General features: G+C 40.3%; 4 protein-coding genes across 8 annotated transcripts; 2 read left to right on the top strand and 2 right to left on the bottom strand.

Annotated features, from left to right (window-relative positions):
• The first annotated feature begins 3,217 nt into the window (after positions 1-3,217).
• LOC127774084 (transcription initiation factor IIA subunit 2) lies at positions 3,218-9,485 on the top strand. 3 transcript variants are annotated; one of them, XM_052300357.1, is made up of 4 exons: positions 3,218-3,354; positions 3,484-3,724; positions 3,819-3,869; positions 8,968-9,485. In XM_052300357.1, the coding sequence occupies exons 2-4, from the start codon at positions 3,596-3,598 to the stop codon at positions 9,106-9,108; spliced, it is 321 nt and encodes a 106-aa protein (XP_052156317.1). In that variant the 5' UTR covers positions 3,218-3,354; positions 3,484-3,595; the 3' UTR covers positions 9,109-9,485. The 3 variants fall into 3 exon arrangements, with proteins under 3 accessions (XP_052156317.1, XP_052156319.1, XP_052156318.1); XM_052300359.1 differs by having other exon boundaries at positions 3,226-3,354; positions 3,576-3,724; XM_052300358.1 differs by having other exon boundaries at positions 3,227-3,354; positions 3,581-3,724.
• A 3,043-nt stretch (positions 9,486-12,528) lies between these two features.
• Positions 12,529-14,878, top strand: LOC127773163 (protein DEHYDRATION-INDUCED 19 homolog 6). Of its 2 annotated transcripts, XM_052299197.1 has the most exons (6): positions 12,683-12,748; positions 13,424-13,442; positions 13,507-13,619; positions 14,021-14,098; positions 14,257-14,501; positions 14,609-14,878. In XM_052299197.1, the coding sequence occupies exons 1-6, from the start codon at positions 12,683-12,685 to the stop codon at positions 14,712-14,714; spliced, it is 627 nt and encodes a 208-aa protein (XP_052155157.1). In that variant the 3' UTR covers positions 14,715-14,878. The 2 variants fall into 2 exon arrangements, with proteins under 2 accessions (XP_052155156.1, XP_052155157.1); XM_052299196.1 differs by lacking the exon at positions 13,424-13,442 and having other exon boundaries at positions 12,529-12,748.
• Positions 14,879-14,993: 115 nt separating this feature from the next.
• On the bottom strand, positions 14,994-19,386 carry LOC127773161 (uncharacterized). Of its 2 annotated transcripts, XM_052299193.1 has the most exons (10): positions 18,499-19,386; positions 17,870-17,925; positions 17,705-17,787; positions 17,437-17,515; positions 16,990-17,100; positions 16,816-16,875; positions 16,380-16,489; positions 16,178-16,261; positions 15,623-15,660; positions 14,994-15,443 (listed from the first exon to the last, which is right to left on the bottom strand). In XM_052299193.1, exons 1-10 carry the CDS (start codon positions 19,331-19,333, stop codon positions 15,373-15,375), a joined length of 1,527 nt encoding a protein of 508 aa, XP_052155153.1. In that variant the 5' UTR covers positions 19,334-19,386; the 3' UTR covers positions 14,994-15,372. The 2 variants fall into 2 exon arrangements, with proteins under 2 accessions (XP_052155153.1, XP_052155154.1); XM_052299194.1 differs by lacking the exon at positions 16,816-16,875 and having other exon boundaries at positions 18,499-19,385.
• A 726-nt stretch (positions 19,387-20,112) lies between these two features.
• On the bottom strand, positions 20,113-24,549 carry LOC127773162 (uncharacterized). Its single transcript, XM_052299195.1, has 15 exons — positions 24,068-24,549; positions 23,210-23,383; positions 23,007-23,115; positions 22,772-22,915; positions 22,468-22,572; positions 22,032-22,115; positions 21,782-21,897; positions 21,587-21,688; positions 21,385-21,498; positions 21,207-21,263; positions 21,027-21,093; positions 20,885-20,938; positions 20,723-20,797; positions 20,588-20,623; positions 20,113-20,501 (listed from the first exon to the last, which is right to left on the bottom strand). Exons 2-15 carry the CDS (start codon positions 23,236-23,238, stop codon positions 20,388-20,390), a joined length of 1,206 nt encoding a protein of 401 aa, XP_052155155.1. The 5' UTR covers positions 23,239-23,383; positions 24,068-24,549; the 3' UTR covers positions 20,113-20,387.

Below are 24,549 nucleotides of genomic sequence, written 5' to 3' on the forward strand. Positions count from 1 at the left end.
TGAGGCGGTTATTTGCGAAATTACCAGGAAACAAATTGATTAACCCATCTGTAGCTGTCGAATGGTAAGTTGTTTTATTTTCCTGTCTCGACTATAACGCATTGGACATTGTAAGAAATCGAGGCATATGGTACTATATTTTCGATGAAAGCTCATCTCTTGAGTTGAGTGTTTGACAAATTTGATAGAGTCATAAGTTCTGTTTTGAGATATAAGCTGACATCACAAGGTTTATTTTTTAAATAGTTGAATTTAACCTAAAATTTGTACTGCAACCCTTTCCCACACTCCAGGGAGGACCCATCATCTGAAAAACAAGGGATTAGATTTCCCCATCCTATACTGTAGTCTGACAATGCCCATCCGTTTTCTGAAGAAGAAATAAAACAAGTTCTCGATAGCTGCTACTAGCTGTTTTGTCATTTCTTAAAAATTAAAACAATAGAAGTTCGAAATTACCACTAAATAAATAATTAACCGATTTGTAACTGCCGAATTGGATTTTTTTTCCATCAAAAGTGAAAGCTTCCTATCTCGACTATAACGCTTTGGATTTGTTAAAAAAACTTGAATCGTGGGATACGCTATTTTTAAATGAGAATTGGAACATCTGAGTTGAATGCTTGACAAATTGAGTTGTAAGTTTTCTTGAGTTATAAGATGACATCTAAAGATTTAGTTTTTTTTTTCTTTTAATTTGAATTTCCTCGCTAAAAATAAGGTTGAATTTAATCTCAAATTTTAGCTGAACATTGCACCGCTACCCATTCATTGTATCAAATTAGACTGCTACATACAGCTACTGTAGTGTGACAATGCCCATCTGTTTTCTGAAGAAGAAACAAAAGAATGCTTAGCTGTCTGTCGTTTCTTAATCACTCTCTTCGTTTATCCAGCTTTATCTTTCTCCAAATTCTCATCACCTGATAAAATCCGTATGTTGGATTTCATGCACGAGCCTGCAAATTACAGGCGTATGTTTTCCTTGAAAACACTCAATTCCTTTCTGATTAGAATTTCACAGAATTCTATAAAACCCTGCAGAATTCATACTAAATCGATGGCTTAAACTGCTGACCGCTAATTAATGCTTCATAATTGGAAGTGCTTATTGTATGACAAAAATGACAATAGCGATGGCTGGTACTGGAGCTTCCAACTACAATCCTTGAACATGGTTAGTTGCCTCATACCTCCCCTGATGTGCCTCTGCGGTCTAATTGCTTGCCTGCAGTGGCCATCTAATTATTCAAGTGTATATACACCTTGTCGGTCGGCTATATCTCTATTTAGTTTATATTTTGCAACCTTAATTACATATAACACATATACGAACACGCAACCATATCATCAAGCACAGGGCGGCACGCATCTACAGCCTGCAGTTCATGCTGTGTTGTTTAAGAAGGAAAATGATTTTTTTTTAAAAAAAAAAGAAGAGGAAGAAGATATGATTATCTATCTACTGTAGTGAAAGTGTCAACATGACGACGTGCAGCGGAATAGTACATCAAACATAAAGTAGTACACCTAATTATATTGGTACCAAAAGATAACCCGTAGCAGTAACAAGTTGTTAATTGTTGATTCTAAATTTTGAGGACATATGCCGTGAAAACGAGTTAAGTATTAAAAACTCGTGAAAAATCATGAAAAAATTTACATTCTCACCGAATCTTATGTTCAAACTTAGCTTTATTCGAGAGTAAAAATAAATAATTTTTAGGTGAATAGTAACTATTTTCAGGTGAATGGTAAAAAAGACAAATAAACTCAACTTTATTTGGGAATGAAAATCCACTTGAAATTTGTCATTTTTATTACTCTCAAATGAAGCTGAGTTTGGACTTGACATTTGGTGAGAATGTACTTCAAATCTACACATATCTCTAGCAAATGTTTCATGAATTTACTAAACTTTTAGGTATGATTTCACGAGTTTTCAACACTTAGCTCGTTTTCACAGAGTATTTCCCTAGTCGTCGCTATGCCCGCGTATACTTCGTCCCCCCCTTGGATGTCAAGGTCTCCATGGATGTGCACAGATGATAACTGTAGTGTGCTTAGCATATCGCGCGACTATCGGGTAATGGACAACTCATATTTAATTGTGCTAGAGAAAAAAAAAAAGGTAAATTGTAGTTTGTACTGTATATTCTTGAAAGTGTTCATATTATATCATCGTTTAACCATTTTTTTTCATATACACAACATCTAACTTTACATTTCATTTTGGACTACCCCATTCTATCCATCTTCAAGTCCGGTGGCTCTACAACCATTCCGCGCACTAACTCTCTCTGCCTTTTCCTTTTTCCTTTTGAAAGCTAGGGAATCGTCAAATCCAGCAAGAAGGAGTCCGATCTAGCTTCCCCGCTCTTTGTCGGGCCAGCTCCTGCCACTCCAAGTCCCTGCAAACCCGACAACCCCTAACCTCAACGGTGACCATAACAATAGTGTGCATGATGACGGGGGAGGGGAAAAGACATCTTGATGACTAGAGGGTGTGGCTATGCATGTAAAGGCGGAGAGGAGGAACAATAGTGGTAGCTAATGGAAAAAAGAGTGGTGGTGGCGGTGTGTAGAGCGGCAACTAGTGGTTATTGGTGGTCTAAGGAGTTTGCCGTTGATACAATCCCCAACCTTATTTGTTGCATTTTTTTTCTCTGAGTACTATCAATATATGTGGGCCATCAATAATCATAAAGAAATAACTAGTTTTAAAGTAGTAAAAAAATTGAGATAAAGGTGGAGTACTCGAGTAGGGATGAAAACGCTTTGGAAAAAGACGAAAAACTCTTTTATCGTTTCCATTTCCATATTTTGTTCGAAAACGAAAACCACGGATACAAAAATAGAATCAAATATTATCGAATACGAAAATGGAGCGAATACGGTAACAGATATTTATCGGAATATAAAAGCCCCTTAAGCTGAACTTCTAAAATCCATGAAGAGATATAGCTCAATATCTCTCTGAAACAATAAATCGATATTTATAATTTTTATCAATTAATAATAATATAACTAGGTGTATAATTTATTTTCTTGGAGAAAAAGAGCTATATTTATCTATAATTGCAATTATAAATACTAAATATTTCCGATTTCGAGAAAAAGAAAATCTGAATTCGTTTCCTGAAATTTTCCAAAATTGGTTTTGGGCGGATAGCAGCATTTCCAAGAGTGGCAAATATTCCCTGTAAAATAACTCGAGTAATGGTTCTCTTTGGCGTAAAATAAAGAGAAATCTGGCGTCTCGTCGTCTCCTCCGCTCCTCTCCTTGCGCCAACAAGCCGACTCGCGATCTCCATCGGGCAAGAGCAGAGCAGAGCAGGGGAGGGGATCCTGCAGGTGACCATCCTCTTTCTTTCTTTCTTTCTCTGAATTCATCTCTCTCTCTCCCACCGGAACTCTCTACTTTTGTCTGGAATTTGCTCGCGTTCGTTCGTTAACCCTAGCTTCTCTTCTCTTCTCTTCTAGATCTGGAAGAAGCTCTTAATTTCAGAGCCTTAACCTCTCTTAATACTACAAGTAACAACAGTTTTGTTGTTTGTTCCCCCCACCCCAAAAAGTTTAGGCGCACGCATCGCCCATGGCCACCTTCGAGCTCTACCGGAGGTCCACCATTGGCATGTGCCTCACTGAGACGCTCGACGAGATGGTCTCCAGCGGCACCCTCAGCCCGGAGCTCGCCATTCAAGTTCTTGTCCAGTTTGATAAGGTATCTACCTTACCATATCTCCTTCCACCTATTACTATCTATACTATTGAAAAATTCGACTCCTCATTTTGTTTGTTATCATCTATGTGATTAGTCTATGACGGAAGCCTTGGAGAACCAAGTCAAGAGCAAGGTTTCTATCAAGGTATCTGCTCTTATCACGGAGTTGCAATGTTGCTGTTCCTACCCCCCAAAAAAAAACCAAGCCTTACTTGTGCTGTGCATAACTTTAATCTCTATCTGTTTCGAGCCTACTCATTATTTATGCTTGAGAACTCATATGCGCTTGTGATGTAATTTCTCCAGTGCTAGAATTGATACACTTGGTTGTGGATTCAGCGTTGCCATTCGATTTTCTTTTCCGTACACACCTTGCTAAAGGAATCAAGTCTAAAATTTGTTTCTTGCATATATTATATTATTATTATTATTATTCATAAAGGAATCCATTCACGTTCGACACGTACCTGTCCTGTGTACGCTGCTCTGAGTTCTGAGGGATATTGCACAAACTTTATAGTAATGAGTAAGCGAGTAACAGAATTAAGACCTATCAGCAACATAATACACGGGCATAACCAGACAAATCTTGCACTTATCACATATATGCTTTTATTTTTTCGGCTGTACAAGCATATTTCCACTTATCTTATTTTGCAACACATCAAGTACTCCTTGAGTTGCTCAGATTCCAAGCTGCTCATCTGTGTTTGGCCCCAAAAAAAAAGAAAAGAAAGAAAAACCTTTTATTGGATAAACAAGCCTGAGAAATGTCAAGATCTTTTCTTGCCAGCATAATCCTCACCAAAATGAAATTATGAATAAAGATTAGTGTCATTCTTTCTGATACCCATGTAGTTTGTTATTCTATGGCATGATAGAGATTCTTTTTTGTTTGTGAATTGGGGGTAATCACAGAAATGGACTGATATTTTTGCCCAACAATGGGTGACTTGTTTACGTATCTTACTGTAATCCGCTTTACTCCTGGCCCCTTGCCCCTTTTTTATAAATGGAAGTCAAAAGTATGCAAAATATAGGCAACTCGCACATTACAATAGCCTCAGACCCTAACTACCACATCGCAACCATGTGCGAGTTAGGAATGCCACACCCGGATGTGTGTCCTCTATGCGATCAGGAGGAGACTATACAGCATATTTTGGTGACTTGTGTTTTTTCCTGGCAAGTATGGTTTTTAATCTTCCAAATGGTTGGATGGGCGCTGCAGCACTGCAACCATCAATGAATCGCTTGTCTAGCTGGTGGTTCAAAACAGTTAAGGATACTCCTAAAGAGGTAAAGAAAGGGCTGAACTCTTTGATTATCCTAGTGGCATGGGAAATATGGAAGCATCCCAATGATTGTGTCTTCAATGGTGCCTCCCCGAGAATCTCGGCTGTTTTGCATGCAGTGGCTAGAGAGAGTTCTCTTTGGTGTATTGCTGGAGCAAAGGCACTCCTCGAAATTCTGTGTGGGTTGCTCCCCCTGGACGGCTAGTTTCTCCTAGGGGGTGTTTCGGTTGCACGTCGCGTTCCGTGATGTTTTTTTGTGTTTCTGTAGGGGTCCTTTGGGTCACTCGGTTGTACAATTTCTCTTCTTAATGAAATGAATCCCAGTCCTCCTGTGGTTTCGAGAAAAAAAAACTCACACATTGCAATATTGCCCATATTAAAACACTGATTTTTCCCCATAAACCAAAACAAGAAATAAAGTAACTAAGTGACCCTGGTGTGTACATATTTATTAGAACTTCTTTATCTGCAATATTGTGCAAGAGAAACAAGCCGCAAACAGCGTTGGAGCTCAATAACAAACCAGTAATGATGCTAGAAACCGTACCAAACATAAGACGGTACTCTGCTAGATACCTTTTTTTTTTGTGCCAAGAAGCGACTTGACCACTCAACATCTCAATTTCCCTTCTGATCACAAGCAATCTAGGGCTCATCGCTGGGTTCGTACGATAATCACACTTCCCTGTTCTCCATTCTTGTCATAGTTCAGTGCTCTGCTCCTCTAACTGTGCTTGTAGTATCAATCAGTCCTCTGGGCCATTTGTAGACGCAACAGGCAGCTCACCAAGTTCGGGTGAATCGTTTTGTCGTGTTTATTCTTGTCCCATTAGTCACTAGATAGTTCAGCACTGTTCTTGTTATTCTATTGATGCATTTGTATATGACTCATTTTCACGAAAGGTGCATCAAGAGCATTATATTACTGTAGCTATGTAGTTGTTATCGGTGAGCTTTGCTCCATGCTAAAAGAGTTGGGCTAAATCTATAGCATTTAAGAATTAGTTATAGCTGGAAAGATCATGTTTGTCTTGTAGATTCGACTACCTGATAGCAGCTATCCACCTGGATGATGAACAGATCTGTCCATGACAACCTGCTGGGCTATGGTGCATGCATGCACCCATGTGATAAGTATGTAAAACGCTATCCTAGATATAGTTTTGCAAGAATTGATCTCTATTGCTACCGGAGACTAGAAAGGTGTTATGGATTGGCTAGGGCAAGGGTCCGAAGACCGGGGGATATAGCACTCGCCCTCTAATAGCAGAGGCAGGGCTTCTCCCTGCTGAGCTAAAAGAGGCTATGAGGCTTAGGGCTAACTTTAGAGATTCATTGATTGATTGATAAGAGTACATGGGGTCACTTTATATATAGGGAGGACAGGCTTGACATCCAAGGAACTAATCTCTAGTATTACAGAAACCAGTCCAATCTCTATCTCTAACTTTCTAATAAACCTCATCTCTTTCCTAATTAGATAATCTCCTACCTATATATGAGTAATTCGTAATTTATGATGCCTAAACTGCTGCATGGGCCTGGTACATGCCCATAACACTACACCCCTCGCGGACAGATAGTCTTCGAGCACTAGCAGATATCTTCTTGGAAAGAACTTCAATGGTAGCAGTCGGCAAATCATCAAAGCGAAGTTTGATATTTTTCTTGAGTTCTGGCCAAGTTTGAATTCCGTAGGCTCGCTCAATCAACTCATACCACATTGCGGCAAACCTGGTCCGGTGGCTTGATGCAATCCACCACTTCTCTTCCTCCATAAATTCGCTGCTCAACAAAGAACTGCTCAATACTCTCCAACCAAATTTGCGGATCATCCTCACCATTGAACGTTGGGAGAGGTTCAAGGTGGCGAAATCTCCACATCCAATTGAAATCCCCGCGGCACGCCATCGAGGGTGGAGCATCAGTTGGCTCTGATACCAAATGTTATGGATTGGCTAGGGTAAGGGTGCAAAGACTGGGGGATAGGGCACTCGCCCTCTAATAGCAGAGGCAGGGCTTCTTCCTGCTGAGCTAAGAGGCTCTGAGGCCTAGGGCTAGCTTTAGAGATTCATTGATTGATTGATTGATAATGCAGTACGTGGGACCCCTTTATATATAGGGAGGACAGGCTTGATATCCAAGGAACTAATATCTAGTACCATAGAAACCAGTGCAATCTCTATCTCTAACTTTCTAATAGACCTCATCTCTTTCCTAACTAGATAATCTCCTACCTTTATATGAGTAATTCCTAATTTATAATGCCTAAACTGCTGCATGGGCCTGGTCCATGCCCATAACAAAAGGAGGTAAACGCTATCTTATAGCTTCTAAATACGGCACACCTTTATCATCCATTTCTAGTTTTGGCTTATGGAAAAATCTTCAGTTAAAGCATTTATGATATTACAAAATTGCAGATGACGTTTTGTCGGCATCTGAACTCTCGTGAATCTGCTGCTTGCCCCTTCTTAGTTGTTCCTTAAGTTGTTTCGGCCTTTCCAATTTAGCAGTACACTTAATCCTCATGATCCAACCATGGCCATCAATTTTCAATTTTCAACTCTGAGCACTCTCGACCAATCTCCCATCAGCTGGGACCTATTCAGCTGTCTAAGACATACATTCACAAAGGAGATTGCATGTTCTGATTTTCATTTTTACTTGTAAAATGTAATGTTTGCATAGCCATTTTGTATGTTTAGCCTGAAAATGGTTGAAGCATAGTTACCAGTTCATTTGTTTTGGTGTTTTACCTGATAATGTCCAGTGTATGAAGACATGCGATAATTGATAAATTCATATATCCGGCCACTCTTTTACAACTGTCACTGTGTGGGTTTAAGAAATCCCTCTTTTGACAAACCGCAGTTCTCTTTTTCTTTTCCAAAGAATTGTTAATCCCACACTGAATTGCTGTATTAGGAAGGGATCACCTCTACAATATGTCATTTATGATATGTGGTGTTGAGATGTTACGTGTTCTGTTTTATTTTTGACGAAAATGCAGGAGAACTGGCATTCCATTAACCATTAGCTAAGAAATGTACATGGTTTTATCAGTCATAAACTGGACTTACTATTTTAGAATCATGAACTAGAGTTTTGCTAATGGAAATTTTACCATTTTAAAAATCATGAACTGGAGTTTGAATTAATCTCTGTTTTATTTATTTTTGAGTAAATTTCATAAAACTACATATACTTTGCATGATCTATCACAAAACTACAGATTTAAGAACTTATTTCACAAAACTACAAATTTAATGTCTTCGTTTATCACAAAACTACAGGTATTTTACACAATATATCACAAAACTACAGATTTAAGAACTTGTTTCACAAAACTACAGATTTAATATCTTCATTTATCATAAAACTACAGGTTTAGTGTCTTCATTATCACAAAACTACAGGTTTTAGCATTGTCAAAACCTGTAGTTTTGTGATAATGGAGACACTAAATTTGTAGTTTTGTGATAAATGAAGACACTAAATGTGTAGTTCTATGATAAACGAATACACTAATTCTATAGTTTTGTGAAACAAGTTCTTAAATCTGTAGTTTTGTGATAGATTGTACAAAGTACCTGTAGTTTTGTGATAAACGGGCATACTAAATCTGTAGTTTTGTGAAACAAGCTCTTAAATCTGTAGTTTTGTGATAAATTGTACAAAATACATGTAGTTTTGTGAAATTTACTCTTTATTTTTCTAACTTGCTATCCTGCTCCAGAAATTTTCCATTCTAGTTACATGAGTTTAAGCCTCTTGTCATTTTGGACGCAATGTCGAACAGACCTGTATTTGATGGATTTTTTTTGTTTATTTAAGAATAAGTTCTCTGGTACAGCTTAGATAGGATGGATGATTGACTAACTTTTTGAGCCTGTATTTCAGATATTTTGTAGCTGGGCTGTTTACTGATGCATGTTCTTTTCTCAGGGCCACCTGCACACTTACAGGTTCTGTGACAATGTATGGACATTCATCTTGACTGAAGCATCATTCAAGAACGAGGAGACTACAGAACAAGTTGGCAAGGTGAAGATTGTGGCCTGTGATTCCAAACTACTCAGCCAATAAATTGATAACTGCGAGATCAGGGTTTGCCTGGTATTTGTTAGTCTCTTCTGCTAGACCTGGCTCCGCCTGAAGTGTACTGTACCACCACATTGTTTGTTTCATAATCAATGTGTGTCAATACAATCGTATGTGCTACCAGAGTATATCACAGCAGCAACTGTTTTAATTTGTATGCTTATGTAATTGTTATGCTACTGCTGTGTTGATAATGTGATATAAATGACTAAACGAGGAGTAGTAGAAATTGTGCGGAGTCACCCTCCCCCTTCCTCATTTCTGAACCCTTTGGTTCTGTATGACTCTTTGTATGTAACATGAACAAATACCTCCTTTCCCGTCTTTTTTTCGGATCCTATGTTAATGGTACCTTTACATTATGATGTGCTCTTTGGGCATGTTTCATTTCTTGCCAAAATCAACCCTAGCAACATTTGGCATTACCGAAATGCCAAAAAAATTGCTATGGTTGGAAGTGGTAACAAATCAAACGTGCTGGATCTTCAGAAATGTTTGGTGCTTTGTGTTTACCTGCTTTTTTAATATCAAGATTCAGAGTATTGTTTGGATTATAACTTGATTAATGTTCTAAATGATACTGTCCTGCTACCCAGTTGAGGTGTTCTCATAATCTTGCAGAACTTGGATGGATTTTTGTTCCCCAGTTGCATTATTAGAGATGAAATGAGTCAGACCTTGGTCATAAGCATGCATGTGTGGCAGAATTCTCTAAGGACAAAAGTTTAATCCTTGTCAGTACAAAGTAAGTACTATAATTATCTGCGACAGTTTGATGGCCAATTGCAAGGTGATCATCAGGACACAGAGATTAATTAAGGGTGTAGAACTAGAAGAGCCACCGGTCGAAACGTGTCTGAGAAAGTTGGAAATATCTTGCCAACTCTTTGCTAGTACAACTAGTACCAAGGTACTCTTCCTACCAGTAACAACAATCCTAGAGGGCATGAGCATGACAGGCCAGCACTGCAGGGAATCAATCAGCTCAGCACAGCACTGCACAGCTGAGGCTGATCAGCATTCAGCAATGGCATGCACAAGCCAACATGGAAAAAGACAAGCAAGCAGATGGATCTGCCTTCAAGAAAGGACGATGAGAGAAAAAAAACATGATTTTTTACTCTAGTTGTTTTCCTTAATCTCTTTTTCCCCTAAACCCCAGGACAGAGAGAGAAAGGTGGCCTCTAACTCCAAGTTAAGCTCCAGTCGAAAGGTCTTCACATAGTAATGTTTTTTCTTAATTAAACGCAGATTTTACATTAGTTTCCGTTAGCATGTCTTTAAGCTACTAAACAATATGTTTCATAAAAAACTTTCTACATAGAAGTCGCTATAAAATACAGATATAATAATTAAAACTTAACTAATCATGTGTATTAATAGCTTTCTTGTTTACGTAATTTCCGTCTTTATTTCTCTTTAGATAATGGAAACTTCCATCTTCATATTTGGTGCTAGAAACAAACACCACCATAATATTGCGGTGCAACACAACACTGCAAGACTCTACTACTCCAACACACAAAGCTGGGCACACGCACATCACAACCTCACTGCCATTGAGGGAGTGACTGCTGAGTGGACACACACACACACGTATTCACAGAGAGAGAGAGAGAGAGAGAATCAGAGAACCCTGACAATGGCTGTCTCTATCTGTCTGCTTTTTGAGGATGTAAGGTGTGTGGCAAGAGAGGCCAGAGAGAGAGAGAGAGGAATGGCGATGGCAATGGCAATGGTGAGATGGCTTCCACAACTCCACAGGACGCCTTTCAGCTTTCATTGCTGCTGCAGTCCTGCCCCAGGCTAGCTGCTGCCGTGCTGTGCTGACCACCAAAGATACTGTCACACACTTCACGGAGAACGGGGTGGTGGTGGTGGTGTTCAGTGCACTCCCTCCGTCAAAAATAAACCAAACTCGTACGATAAATCTGATAAATATAAACTGAGGTGTTACATCTCATATGAAATTGGTTTATTTTGATATAGAAAGAGTAACTGCGAGTCTGCAACTTCTTTTTCCGGCCTTCCGGGTTCACCGGAAACCGTCTCGAGTGACGAGTGTTGCAATGGGAAACAATCCTCCTATACTGAAGTTCTCAACATTCCAGGATTTTGTGATTGTTTATTACATTAATTAACAGAAAATTCATCCCCCTATAAAGGAGTATTTACTTACAAATGCAGAGCTCTGTGTGACAATTGGCATATACTACCTCTCTGTTTCCAAATGTATGGCATTTTTTTCAATAATAAAATGTATGACATTGATTAATTCAACATCAAACAAAAAAGAGATGAAGGGAGTAGAAGAAAAATGTATGTGTAAATTAGTGAAAGGGACATACATAAAAGTGTTCTGTTATAGCTTTCCTCCTGTTGATGCTTTTCCATTAGACTTGGCTTCCAAGTTTCCAAAAAGGTTTATCTAAACGCGATAAAAGGCAACCATAAAAGGAGAAAAATGAAACATTTAAAGTAAGACACGAGCAAGACTGGTCACAAAGAACACTAGGCTAATCAGCAACGACCCTCTGCTAGCTTGACTGTTCCTTTTTTCCTTTCACTAATTAGCAGCACAAGTTGCAATGTTAGTTTATCTACATGCCACATGCCCCCAATGATCTCTACACCATTTTTTCTTGTTTTCTGATGGAGTTCCGTACAATGCAGTGTGTTTTGTTAGTGATAGCTGACAAAAGATGAAAGTGCCTTGATCAGGCTTCAGCATGTTTGTGTAATCCAAAGTACTAACTCCGTCCAGAAACACCGTAGTTTTGCACCGTTTATGTCTAACCTTTAGTCATCCGTCTTATTTGAAAGATTTCTATGATTAGTATTTTTTTTATTTAGATGATAAAACATGAATAATGCTTTATGTGTGACTTTTTTTTAAAAAAAAAATTAAATAAAGCTGACGGTGAATATTGGACACGAAAATCCATAACTGCATTTAAAATAAGACGGAAGTAAATTAAGCCTCTATGTTGACCCCACATGTTTGTGTAATCTAAAGTTGGACACTCTGGATAAGAGCAAGATGCATGAGAGTAACCTATCTTAATACGTAGTACTAATTTCTAGCTGACTCTTCAAATTGCTGGCAAATGCAGATGATTACTGCATTACACTATTATATTACTTTCATTAACACATGGAGATATTTCTCTACATATACTTAAGACAGCTTCCATGTGATGTTGGCTCATGAGAATGTGCAGTGGTGTCTGGTGTGTCTTGTTTAATAATTTCTGAGGAAAAGTAGAAAGTAATATCTCATTATTTTGCCTTTTTACCAGCCTTTTATTTCCACTTTGCCTTTTGAGATGCACACTGAAATATTCCTGCAGCTAAAAGGGCTAGGCTTCTTGAAGTCCTGACAGCCACATATAAATACACAGGAAGAGCCAGGAGCAACAAAGGCTTTTCCAACTCCTCTCTTTGCATGTGTTGTTGTTGTGGAGGTAAACAAGAGGAGGATAGTGAAGACTGAAGAGAGGAGTAGTACTAGTGAATAGTGAGTGGTGAGAGGGGAGAGAGATGGAAGTGGAGGCTCACCATGGCTTCCTACCACCAGCAGCAGGGAGGCAACACCTTTATGGCCATCCCCACTATCAACTTTCAGGTATCTACATGTTGGTCACTTTGATCTCTTCTTGGTTGGTTGTTGAATGTTCTTTGGCCTGCCAGTATGTCTTGTTTGGTGATCTTTGTTTTGTGCTGTGCCAAGGAAATTTTGGTTCTTGGTGGATCCTTTGAGCTCCTCGAGTGGTTCTTATGGTTGGGTATTCAGTTCAGTTCAGTTCTCGGAGTGTTTTCTCTTGTCTGTGTTTCCTCTTTTTTTTCCATGTTTACTGATTTCTTGACAATGGCCTCCTGTCTTGCATATGTTTGATCTCTTATCATCAAAAGAATCAGCAATTTTTGGGAGGTTTTTGTGGCGAGAATTTCTCCTGGTGTTTGACATCTGTTCCATTGGAACTAATTCAGGATTCCTTTCAGAGAAAAGGAGAATTAATTCAGGATCATTATATGCATTTTCATGTGGTGTTTACCGGTTTAATCTCTTTTGTGAATGTAAATCGAAAGGTTCGCAGTGCGGATCACATGAGAGTGTGTGTGAGAGAGGTATTGTTGGTGTTTAGTGTGAACTTACTACCATTGTCAAATAACCAACACAATGTCACACAAAAAGTTCAGAAAAGGAACCTTCACTGTTGCTTGGAATTTATATGCATTGTGAGCTTCATTTTTTTTCCTAAAAAAACATATTGCCCCCCTTTTCTTTTGTTTGTTTCAGATGTACTCTGAAATTGCAGGTGTGGGAGAAAGAACTGCAATTGTGAATTTACCGGTTAAAAGTTTTCTCCTTTTTTTTTTCAGGAGATGATGAGTGGTGGGAGTACATCCCTTGCCCCTTCTGCTACATTGAGGTGGAGGTTCCTTTCCTTTGTGACCATCTCCAGGAGGAGCATTGCTTTGACATGAAAAATGCTGTAAGAAGAACGCACCGTACCTGCTATCTATTCCTTTTCTTCTCTTCTTGCTGCAAATGCATTCTCATGTGCCTGTCGATGCATCTCTGAATTTTGATGAATCAAGCTTCAGTGTTAACTTCAGTAAAAATTCACAAGGAAAAACTTCCAGTCTGTACCATAATCCATTGATGAGACTGCACAGTGTAGTAGGAGTAGTAAACTACACACAAGTTGTTCACTGTAGTTGTGAACTTGTAAATAGTCCTCACCTCTGTTCAGTCTAATGGTGCTTGGTGAACAGTTCACTAAGCAAAATATTCTCCAAAGATTTACTGTAGATTGTGATTCTTCTCAGATTGGTGATACTGTTGGGATCAGTTCCTCTATGATGATGATCTGATCGAATGACTTTCCTCCAGGTGTGTCCAATCTGCGCCGACAACCTTGACAAGGACACTGATGAACATTTCAGGGTTCAGCACTCACATCTACTCAAGGTAGAGTACTCAATTTCTCATTGCTTTCACAGTGATTTCACTGCTACTAGTGCCATGATCAGGCATTGCAATTTGCAAACCACATTGGAGCTCCTGTAGATTAAATCTACTACTGGTAGTAGCTCATTGCCATTTGGTATTTTGATCATGATCCACAGAGGAGGAAGTCTTCTTCTTTTTCTTGCAAGCCAAGCTCAGCAGCAGCTGACAAGGGATCATATGAAGAGGACTCCTACTTTGAAGCACCCTCACACTGCATGGGCAGGCCGGCTCCTGATTCCTCTCCTGACCCTCTTCTCTCCCAGTTCATCTGCTGCAGCCTCGCTCCTCCGGTCGATTCGCCGCGCCGCAGCGAAGCCGATGCCGAGGGCCATGGTTCATCTTCCTCAGATGATCAAAAAAGGTAAGAATTGTGCAGTTGGTGCTGTTGGAGCAGCCTGAAATTTGGTAACAATTGTGCTGAATCTGAACAATGCTGACTGATCCAAATGCAATCTTTGATGCTTGCAGGAGAGAGCAGGGTGTGATGGATGATGCATCAAAGGAGGAGCTTGAGGAGAGGTTGCAGATAATCGAGTTCGTGAAGCAGATGCTGATGACAACAATTGCTTATTAGAAGACTGTTTCTCTAGGGTTCATTTCGGCAGTTTGGGTAGGCTTTTCAGGATTTGGGACAAGTGCAGAATGATGTGCCATTTATGCTGACCTTCGGCACATGTATACCTACAATGTTTGGATATCTATATAATCATCAATCGTAATCCTATCAATTTAACCTTAGTTATTATGATGAGAGACAACCAAGTTATACCTTTGTTGGACATCACCTTTCCCAGTAATAAACATTTTGGCGCATAAAAAATATACACGACGCTGGAACTGGCTCGACAAAGAAGAGATGCTACTACTACATTCTATTTCATCATAAATTCATAATCAAGTATAACCACATTCTATTTCATCGTAATGTTGACAATGTTCCACATCAAAATTTAGGATGCATGCTACATCAGGTATGCATCATTGCAATATATAAAGCTGCTACATCCGTAGTGTCCAGGGACACCAGAATGAATTCCTTTCCCCCAAGGTCTGAAACGTCAGATTAAGTGCTGATCTCTGGGTTGAGCGTTACTGTTGGTTAATAGCTTCTCAGTACTCAACGACCAATTGCCTACCAGGGAAGATTGGAAGAAAGCAATTGTTCGCTAAGCGCTGAAACTCAAACTGAACCCAACGATGGCTGCAATTTTGCCAAATGGCATGGTGAGTAATCATAAATATCCCTTTGTGATTTGTTCCTCCAGCTCAGCAAAACTCCAAGCATCATTGACTGAAAAGTCGCCTGCGAAGTAAAACTAAAATATGATGGCTGATCTGGACCAAAGGAACTTATGTCCCTTAAAAATATGTATGAATAACTTTGATATACAATTCACTGTTGAGGAACGAGATGTTCAAATTACAGTAAAATTAATTGATCATCATGCATAACCAGTCAAAATTCACAAGACGAAAACTTACCAATTGAGTCTCTCCGCAAGGCAGTTAAATGAGCACAGCTGCAGGCAAACATGGATATCTGATTTAGTCACCACGATGTAAAGGAGATGTAAAGTTGGAAACGTCCAACAACAGCAACTCAAATGGAAAGAAAGGACAAGTCTCGGACGTCAACTGAAAGATAAGTGGATCTTTAACTACATGCCCTAAAAATAAGAAAAGAAGGCGGCATTTGGTTATTAGATCATGATGGAACCAACACCAGAAACTAGCCGACCACAATGCAATAGATAAATTCAAAATATCTTCCCCTGGTTCAATGTCATGCAAATACTTGTAGCAAATGAAATTCTATTATCTTCAGAGTGGATAAAGTGATTTTCTAGCCTAATATGATGATATCACAATCTTAGAAACCTAAAAAGGAGATGGGTTATTCTGCACTTTTAAACAATTGAACTACTATGCATAGATCAACTCATTCAATGCAGAACCGCCTGAAGCAGAAAGACCAAAAAAAAAAAAAAACAATGAAAACAAAGGCTGTGTACACGAATATCCGAATAATAAGCAGACCTTCCGAGCGCTTTCCCCAAATCTGCACAGAGGGATCGAATATATGTTCCTTTTGAGCAAATAACTCGAAATATCAGATTTTGTCTGGAAATACACAAACAAAAATCATGTCAGGTGGAGTCTCGAACAGTATGAACCAAGCGTATGTAGATCTGTGCTCAAGGAAGTCAAAGGTAAAAAAGGGGGAAACTAGGAAGAATACCTGTCTTCTAAACTGCGCTCAATATCAAACTGGTGTATTGATATTCGCCTTGGTGAAAGCTCTACTGTTTCACCCTTCCTTGCTTTGTCATACATTTTTTCACCACCAACCTGATATCTATTTAGTTAATTGCAGTTCTGTGGTTGATCAACACAAGTTGGAGGATTTTTTTTTCCTCCCAATAGATTGATAACGATTAAAGACACTATGTATTCTTTAAGCTACACAGTTAACTACCATTCTACCAACTACTACGCAGCATCTTCTTGTGAGACCTAAAGTATAACTATTAACAAATTCTGCATTTTGCATAAGATAATAACTAATGTACAAATGGCCAACCAGGGACAGTCAAACCTGACTGCACCTATGCCATTAACAAGTTGAATAACAACAGCAATCACAAATTCACAGTACAGCAACAGATGTTGAGAACCTGAGATAGTGCAACCGGCATATAATTCAAATGGTTTGTAGTCTGTGTTATCAAGCATAACTGTATAGGAGATACTGCGAGGTTAGCAAATCCCACAGAAGAATTCTAGCAACAACTTCTCTTTATCTACAAGGAAACAATAACAGGTTTAGTGTAATATAGGAGATAGTGTACCTTAATGGCAGAAAACATTGGAGGAACTTGCCATATCTCGCCCCTGAATGATGCTGCTACCTTTCTAATATCTTCATCTTTAATGTGTTCCCATGGTTCTCTCTGGATAACCTGATGATACATAGATGGTTAGGCATAACCATCATGTAAACAGAAAAAAAGCATAATTTGAACCAAAGTCAATATAGATGTAGAAAGTTTAACAAGGATTAAATGTAGCAAAAAAACCAGATTTAACTTAATTGTTCCCCAATAAAAATCTTCCACACTTCAAGTTCTATTAATCAAGATTGGCCAAACCAACACAATTGTATTAATTGTGTACTTAATAAGTTGTCTTACTGTATTAATTCCTCACGTGTCATACAAGTTAAAAGTAAACCCGATTTGAAGTTCCTAATAGAAATATATGCAGTAGGTCATTTTATCAGAATACAAGATACATACTGGTGAATCTGCATCCCAGGTTGATGTAGCTTCTCCAAGTCGAAAAACACCACTATAGCCTTTAACCATTCCTTGATATCTTTAAAAGCATATGGACATTCACTCAGGAAAGTTTTCAAGAATGCTAGAACAGGAGGTTTACTGCAGGTCAAATTCTAACATAGCAGCGCTTGAAATCCTCACAAATAAGAACTTGAAATAAGATAAGCCACAGGAAATTGTCCCAGGCAATCTGACAAAATAGCTTTCACTGAGAATATTAGAGTACCTATCAACAACTTTGGTTGCTTTACCCACACAAACAATCAACAGTCCAGTTGCCATTGGATCCAGAGTACCAGCATGCCCGACCTGACATCATATATTCAATAAACATGTCTGTAGAGCAAAGATCTAAAACCACAGTATTCTACCATAAAAATCCCAAAATTACCTTTTGCACATTCACTAATCGCCGCAGCTTTCCACAAACAGTAAATGAAGTCCAGCCTGGTTTACAAGAAAGGCATATGTTGAGCTCCATAAACTGGAGTGGAAGACAAGAAGGTTATAAGTTTCTAGCAATATCCCCAAGTCTCTTTTAGACATTTACTAATCACCTTTGTTGTGCACAAATTAACAAAAACGGCTGCTAGTAGGAACTAATCTAAAAGTCCACATATGTACTGCTCATACTCAGATAAATGAATTGTCAGCTCAAAAATGTCCACCCTAACATACATAAAATCAACAACTCTAGTTCTCAAGGTAAGATTCTCATCATGAAACCATGACATAAACTATATTTGTAAACATACAGCAAATTCAAATGTACGAGTGTATTATATCCATCCAGTCACCATTTTAAACAAAGGCTGTCGGCAAGCATTAGTGTTGGCACACGATGTACTATATCTACCTATTTGCTAATAATTTGGCACGAATAACTGCAATGTTGCACACAAGCTCGCAATTGTGTAAATAGTGGTAACATTCTAATTTCTTACACCAGAACCAAATTCTGATGCAATCTCTTGAAACGTGCATTAGACCGTTCATCAAGAGAGGATAAAGAGGCATCACCTTTGGGCTTGTCGATGAGCACGACTGTCCCGGTCGGGCCGTTCCACCTCGGCGGCAGCTCCGTTCTCCTGCTCGCGAGATGCGGCTGCGGCCATTCATCCGCCTCGTGCCTCACCTGCGGAGGCTCCTTCTTCTTCGCCTTCATCACGTTAGCCTCGCCATGGCCAGGGCCTTTCTTCAATGACCTGAAGAAATCCTCCACCTTCCTCTCCAACACCTCCCCTCGATCCTCGCCATCCTTCTTCTTCTTCACCTCCGCCTCCTTGTTGTTATCGTCGTCGTCGAAGAAGACGAGGCCCTTGTCGGCGGCGTCGGAGGAAGGCGGCGAGGCGTCGGCGGGGACGAAGGCGTTGTCGAGGGATTGGTCCGGGAAGTACTTCTTCTCGAGGCGGTAGAGCATGCGGTAGTGCTTGTCCTTCTCCCAGGGTAGCGCGAACGCGTCGTGGAAGTAGAGCGCCTCCTCCCGCGCGTGCAGCCGCGGGAAGTCCACCACCTCCGGCTTCAGCTCCACGAACTCCGACGAGGAGGAGGAGGAGGGCTTGGCGGTGGTGGCGTCGGGGTCGGGGAGGAGGCGGCTGCGGCGCTTCCGGAGGTACCGGCGCTTGGCGCGGTCGAGGTGGTCGTCGGTGGGCCGGGTGTGGCGGTCATCGGCGGCGGAGGATTTGGGCGGATTGGGGTAGGAGGGGCGGTAGAGGAGGAGGTCGTAGTAGAGCGGGTAGGGGGTGGCCGTCAGCGAGAGGAAGCGTCGGGGGAGGCGGAGCGGCGGCGGCGAGGAGGAGGAGGAGAGCAGCTGCGCCGCCGCCGTGGCTCGCGCTCCGCCGCCGGTGCGAAGCATTGGTTCCTTATCCGGCAGCGAGTGACGGCGAGGAGGGGAGATCCAACGGCGATCAGGGTGGACACGCACACGCACGCGGCCAATCTATTTTGCAGGATAGCCCCTGATTACGATCCGAAATTGTTTGCAGAATAGTCCCTGTTTCGGATCAAATAGCATTTGAAATTTCCCAACACTGATATTAGGGCCTCATTTTTGTACGCTTATGTTTATACTTATCGGACAAAATTTCAATTTCCACCCTTAAATTTGAATTTGATTTTTTAGGGTTTTTTCACCGAAGTTTATTTTTTAGCATTTGTTTTTAGATCGCTAAGAACACACACACATATATATAGAAGTTTCATTCACAAATTATTGTTCGTTTGTAAATATGTACGATAGGGCCGTCGAATTTGAACGACATAATGGGCCTATTTGGTTTGGTTCCAATTTATTACCCTACCAAAATTTTGGTAACTTTAATAGTAGCAAATGTACGTTTGGTTTGCTACCAAATTCTACCCACAATAGTTCAAATTGAATACTACTCAATTTGATAGTGCCAAAATTTACCAATGTTTTGGCACTACCAAGATTTTGGTAGGGCAAAATTGGCTCCAAACCAAACAAGCCCGATACCACCTCATTTGGAATGGATATCACAAATTCCAGGTAATTTACACCATTTTATGTTTGTTTCTCAGAGTTCTTATGCTCCAGATATCATATTGCACTCTCTCTAAAGCGTGCATGCATTCCTTTCATTCCTTAGTAACAATCAGAACTCAAAAACAATATTACCACCACAAAAACACAAAATAATCGATTTTATAGATGGTATGTATAACACCTCCTCATGATCGATGGCCCTCCCTCCCTCATGTGTAAATGTATGCTCTACAATCATCACCATCCAATCCACACTCTATCTGACCACCTACCTACACACTCATCATCAGTTCATCAGAACTGTCTGTACAGCAGGTAAAACACATCAGAATCCTCGTCATTCAGACAGAGGCAGGCAGAGATGGGAGTGAAGATGAAGATGAAGAATCAGCCTAGCTTAGATCTACACCAGTGTGGAGTTCGGAGGGGTGATGCCCATCATCTTGTAGTACGCCTTCTCCGCCTCCGCCATTCTCGTCTGAAACATCCCCCATTCCTTCCTGCACCGCGCCCTCACCTGAACGAACAAACATTATGGTTACAAACAAGGGGACTCGCAGTTCTAGTGTGTTCATGTCTGCGGAAAATTTCAAAGACTCTTACCCCTTCCCATGCTGGTCTTCCATTCTCTGACTTGCCCTGTTAATCGTTTGGATGCAAAAACGTATCAAATGAGCATACTTTAGTTATGCAAACACTTGGTTGGAAAAAAAATAAAAAGGAAGATGTCTCATTTACCTGGTTCCCGAGAGATGGAACCACTTGGTGAACAATCCACTGTGAATCAACAACCCCAATCTTTTCGTGAGCAGGCTGAAATGCACAAAGCATTTGGTGAGCATATTCATAATGAAGTTCTACCAGGCCGGTGAAATTTAACAGCCAAAAGGTAACCTATACCTCCACGCATTTCCTGAGAGCAAAATCAAGGCCCCATCCATGAACCAAGTCATTCTGCAGAGGAAATTAACACAATCAAATAAATGAAGAAAAAAAATGAATGGCCCGAAGATACTAATTGAGCTTACTATGAAATACAAACCTGAATCATATGCCATACACATCTCCATGCATCTCTAGAGAAGACTGGAGCCATTATTTCAACAAAGCTGAACAACAGCAATATAGATTAGTTAGCCTAACTCAAGTGGATAGCACTTTCACGCCATACATATTGGGATGTACTGTAGACAAAACTCAGGACAGAGAAATAATCACATACGCAGCACAAGGCGGAAGATGAGGGTCAGAACACCAGCCCGGCCTCTCCTCTGTAACCCTATGACAAGAAAAGATTGCATCTTGAGTTGCTAGGTTCCAAAAAGGTAGTAGTATTAACAGAATAGCGGGTTTCTGCTAACTGAAAAATGTCTATTGCAGAGCAGAACATGTTTACTCACTTGTGGACCTCGCGGTCACCTCTTCTTTTTGTCATCTGCCATGTCAATCCCCGATCAGGCTCTAAACCAGGTTGAGAGATCTCCAGATGGTATTTCTTGACAAGTTTGATGTATCTATCATATACATCGACAGACATATGTTAGTGCGGCATGACGGCATATCAACAAGTGGTCAACTGAAACATCAAGAGCAAAAGCGTACTCCTCCGCATTGAAATGCTCCACCCCAAGGTCCTCATCCCAGATGAATATGTACTCATAAGCTGCCACAATATCAGGATGCAGGAATCTTTTGGCATACCACCTACATGTATGTGCATAAATAAATCTTTAGAAGATATCCTTCAAAATTGAGCACCTGAGAGAATGACAATAGCATCAGAGCAAAGTAGCAGACCACTTAGTTTGTTTCCTGGCACTTATATGGATGGCTCGTTTCGACCACTCAAACTCGTCCCACTCACTCACCCGACCATCATAATGGAACAACAGAATAGCAAAATTGTCAGAGAACTGCAGAACGGAACAACAAAATGATCAGACCCTGTGAGTTTAATGAAATGGGATATAGACTGAAAAGCAAATTAAACAAACTGGGGATGGCAGCATTTTAGTTGTTAAGCAAACTAAAGTTACAACAACGTTACCTTCTTCACTGCTCTGTTGATATTTTCTTTCTGTGCATATCCAACAGTGAAAGTAACAAGGTACTTTGGTTTGAAGGGCAGGTCCTACATATGCAAAATCATAATATCAGCATGCCAACCAACACAGTCTTGGAAAGCTACAGAGTTTAGGTCTTCTATTTTGAACTACTTGAAAACCAGGACATATAAGGTTAACGTTTCTTAGTTTTTACTTATCAGAATATGATGAACAAGAAGAGACACATGGTAATAATATATAACAACAATTTCTCAATAGCAGGACATATTAGGCACAGTAAAATAAAACCTTTGAAAAAGGATTAAGGAGTATATGCTTGATAAAAGTAAGAACAAATAACAAACAAAGATAAGATTCCAGAATTCCAAATATTTTTGGCAATAAAATGATACGAGTATGTTGAGCAAGAAAATATACCTCACTTGGTTCTCCCCATAACCTGCGCAAATGGAAGTCAGTTTCTGGCACAACAATAGCTGGTGCTAGTCTCTCTGCACCCTTGGGGTTCGTTGGGACATAAATCTGTGAAAGCAAAATCTTTGTTACAATGGACCTTATACTTTTGGGATGAACAGCGGCAAGGAATACAAGCTATTACTTGCAAACCATCATTTACTCAAGCAGAGGATTTTGTGACAACTATCAAATGAATATACATAATTCTAATGGTTCATGGTACTCTACAGCTAAACTAATAGTGCAGAAAAGTAATATAAAGTACCTTCAAAGTAGTGTTTGAACTTGGTTCAGAACTGTTTTCCCTTGCATTTCGGGCGGAAGTCCAGGCGTGATTAAGCAAAGCTTGTGTTGTGAGCCCAGAGTTTCTGTCTTCTATGTATGATACAAAGCTAGAAGGAAAGTGAAGCTGGCATATTTCAAACAGAGATAATTAAGTTATTCTCTTACGGTCAATTGACATGATGCAGTTCTGTTGACAAAACCATTGTTATACTTACCTTTGTTATGCTGACTGATGGGAATGAAATTCCAATGAAGAAGCCCAAGAGCACTCCAATAATTGTTACCATAACAATCCTCATGCTTTCATTTGTTAATCTAAGTACACTGCAAATATCAACATGTCAGTTGAACAAGGAGATGATATTAGTTCTGGTGCTGAGGGTGTAGGGGGTCAAAATAAAAAGAGAAGTATACAAACCTGCGAACAACAGCTGCAAGTTTTCCCATGCTGTCGTGTACGAATGTAACCGCAGGAGATGGAAATCAGCAATGTGCAATTGCTACTCATTGTCCAGCGAGTTCATAATGAGGGCAGCTTTAGCAGGAGTGGTGGTGTGGCATTAGCATCAAATGGCTCCGAAAAATTGAAATCCTAGAGTGCATGCATTCAGAGGGTCAGAAGTCTTTGAAGAAGTTGTCTTATGTGCATAACTTGTGCATGACATGATGATAAAGTAAAGATCAAACAGAACCCTTTTCAACTGCTTCTAAAAACAGTGACGTCTAATTTAATACTACTAGCAAAACAAGAGACAAGGCGTTTTCCTCAATTTGCAAGTGAAACTCAAGTGCTCTAAGAAATGGCATCCTGTAGAATGAAGAGAGAACAGCTGGATGAAAACTCTAAATTTCTTTGATGTTAAGTGAAGACACCTGCCTGCTTCTATTTATGGGAATAAATTACTTACTATTACTCCTCCTAAGAGATGCCAGGTAATACAATGATGTAAGAGTGCAAACAAGTTGAACACTAATTATGCTTACGGCTGCAGAAGGTAGGCAGCTCCAGATTCAATTCCCAACATTAAAAAAATACAATCTATTATTATAGAAAAATAATATTGAACATAAAGAGCAAAGGGCCCATATGAAATTCCAATTCCAAATCCAAACAAACCATCTACCTACTACTACTACCCACAGGGTGAGCTTAAGTTAATTTTATTTTTGCCTCCAGAAAAGAAAAGGGAGAAAGGAAAGATCTTTTCTTTTGCGGGCGGGGCGCAGAAGAAGGAAAGAAGAGCATAAAGAATGAAGATTGATGATTTAATCTCACCTCCGGCGACAGCTCCTGGCGTCTGGGCCCCCCCGGGATGGTAAGAGGGGGGCGGCAGCGCCGGAAACCGGGCGGAAAGGAATGGGAATTCCGCTCGATCGCCGGCTGTGCGGCGGCGGCGGCGGGCAGGAGAGGGCACTAGAACGTGATGCGCCCGCCGCCTACCTAAATACGGAGGTGGGGGAGAGAGAGAGATCTCAGGAGGGTGGGAGGGGCGGAATTCGTGGGATGGGAGGCGGCAATTCAAGGACGGCGACGATGAGATGAGCCAACTCAACTCATCAACACAATGGAATGGAAGAAGAAGGAACCAAAGTGGACAAGGGAAAGTTGGCGAGGCGAGAAGAAACGGCAGGCAGCCAAACCAACCACAGGATTCCAACCAACCAACGCCGACGTGGACCCGCCCGCCGGTTACAGGCCACCACGCACCCGATGCACTGCACGGCCCAGACTCCCTCCACCATGGAAATCGTGTATGC

The sequence above is a fragment of the Oryza glaberrima genome, chromosome 5 (genome assembly GCF_000147395.1).
Source record: "Oryza glaberrima chromosome 5, OglaRS2, whole genome shotgun sequence".
NCBI lineage: Eukaryota > Viridiplantae > Streptophyta > Magnoliopsida > Poales > Poaceae > Oryza > Oryza glaberrima.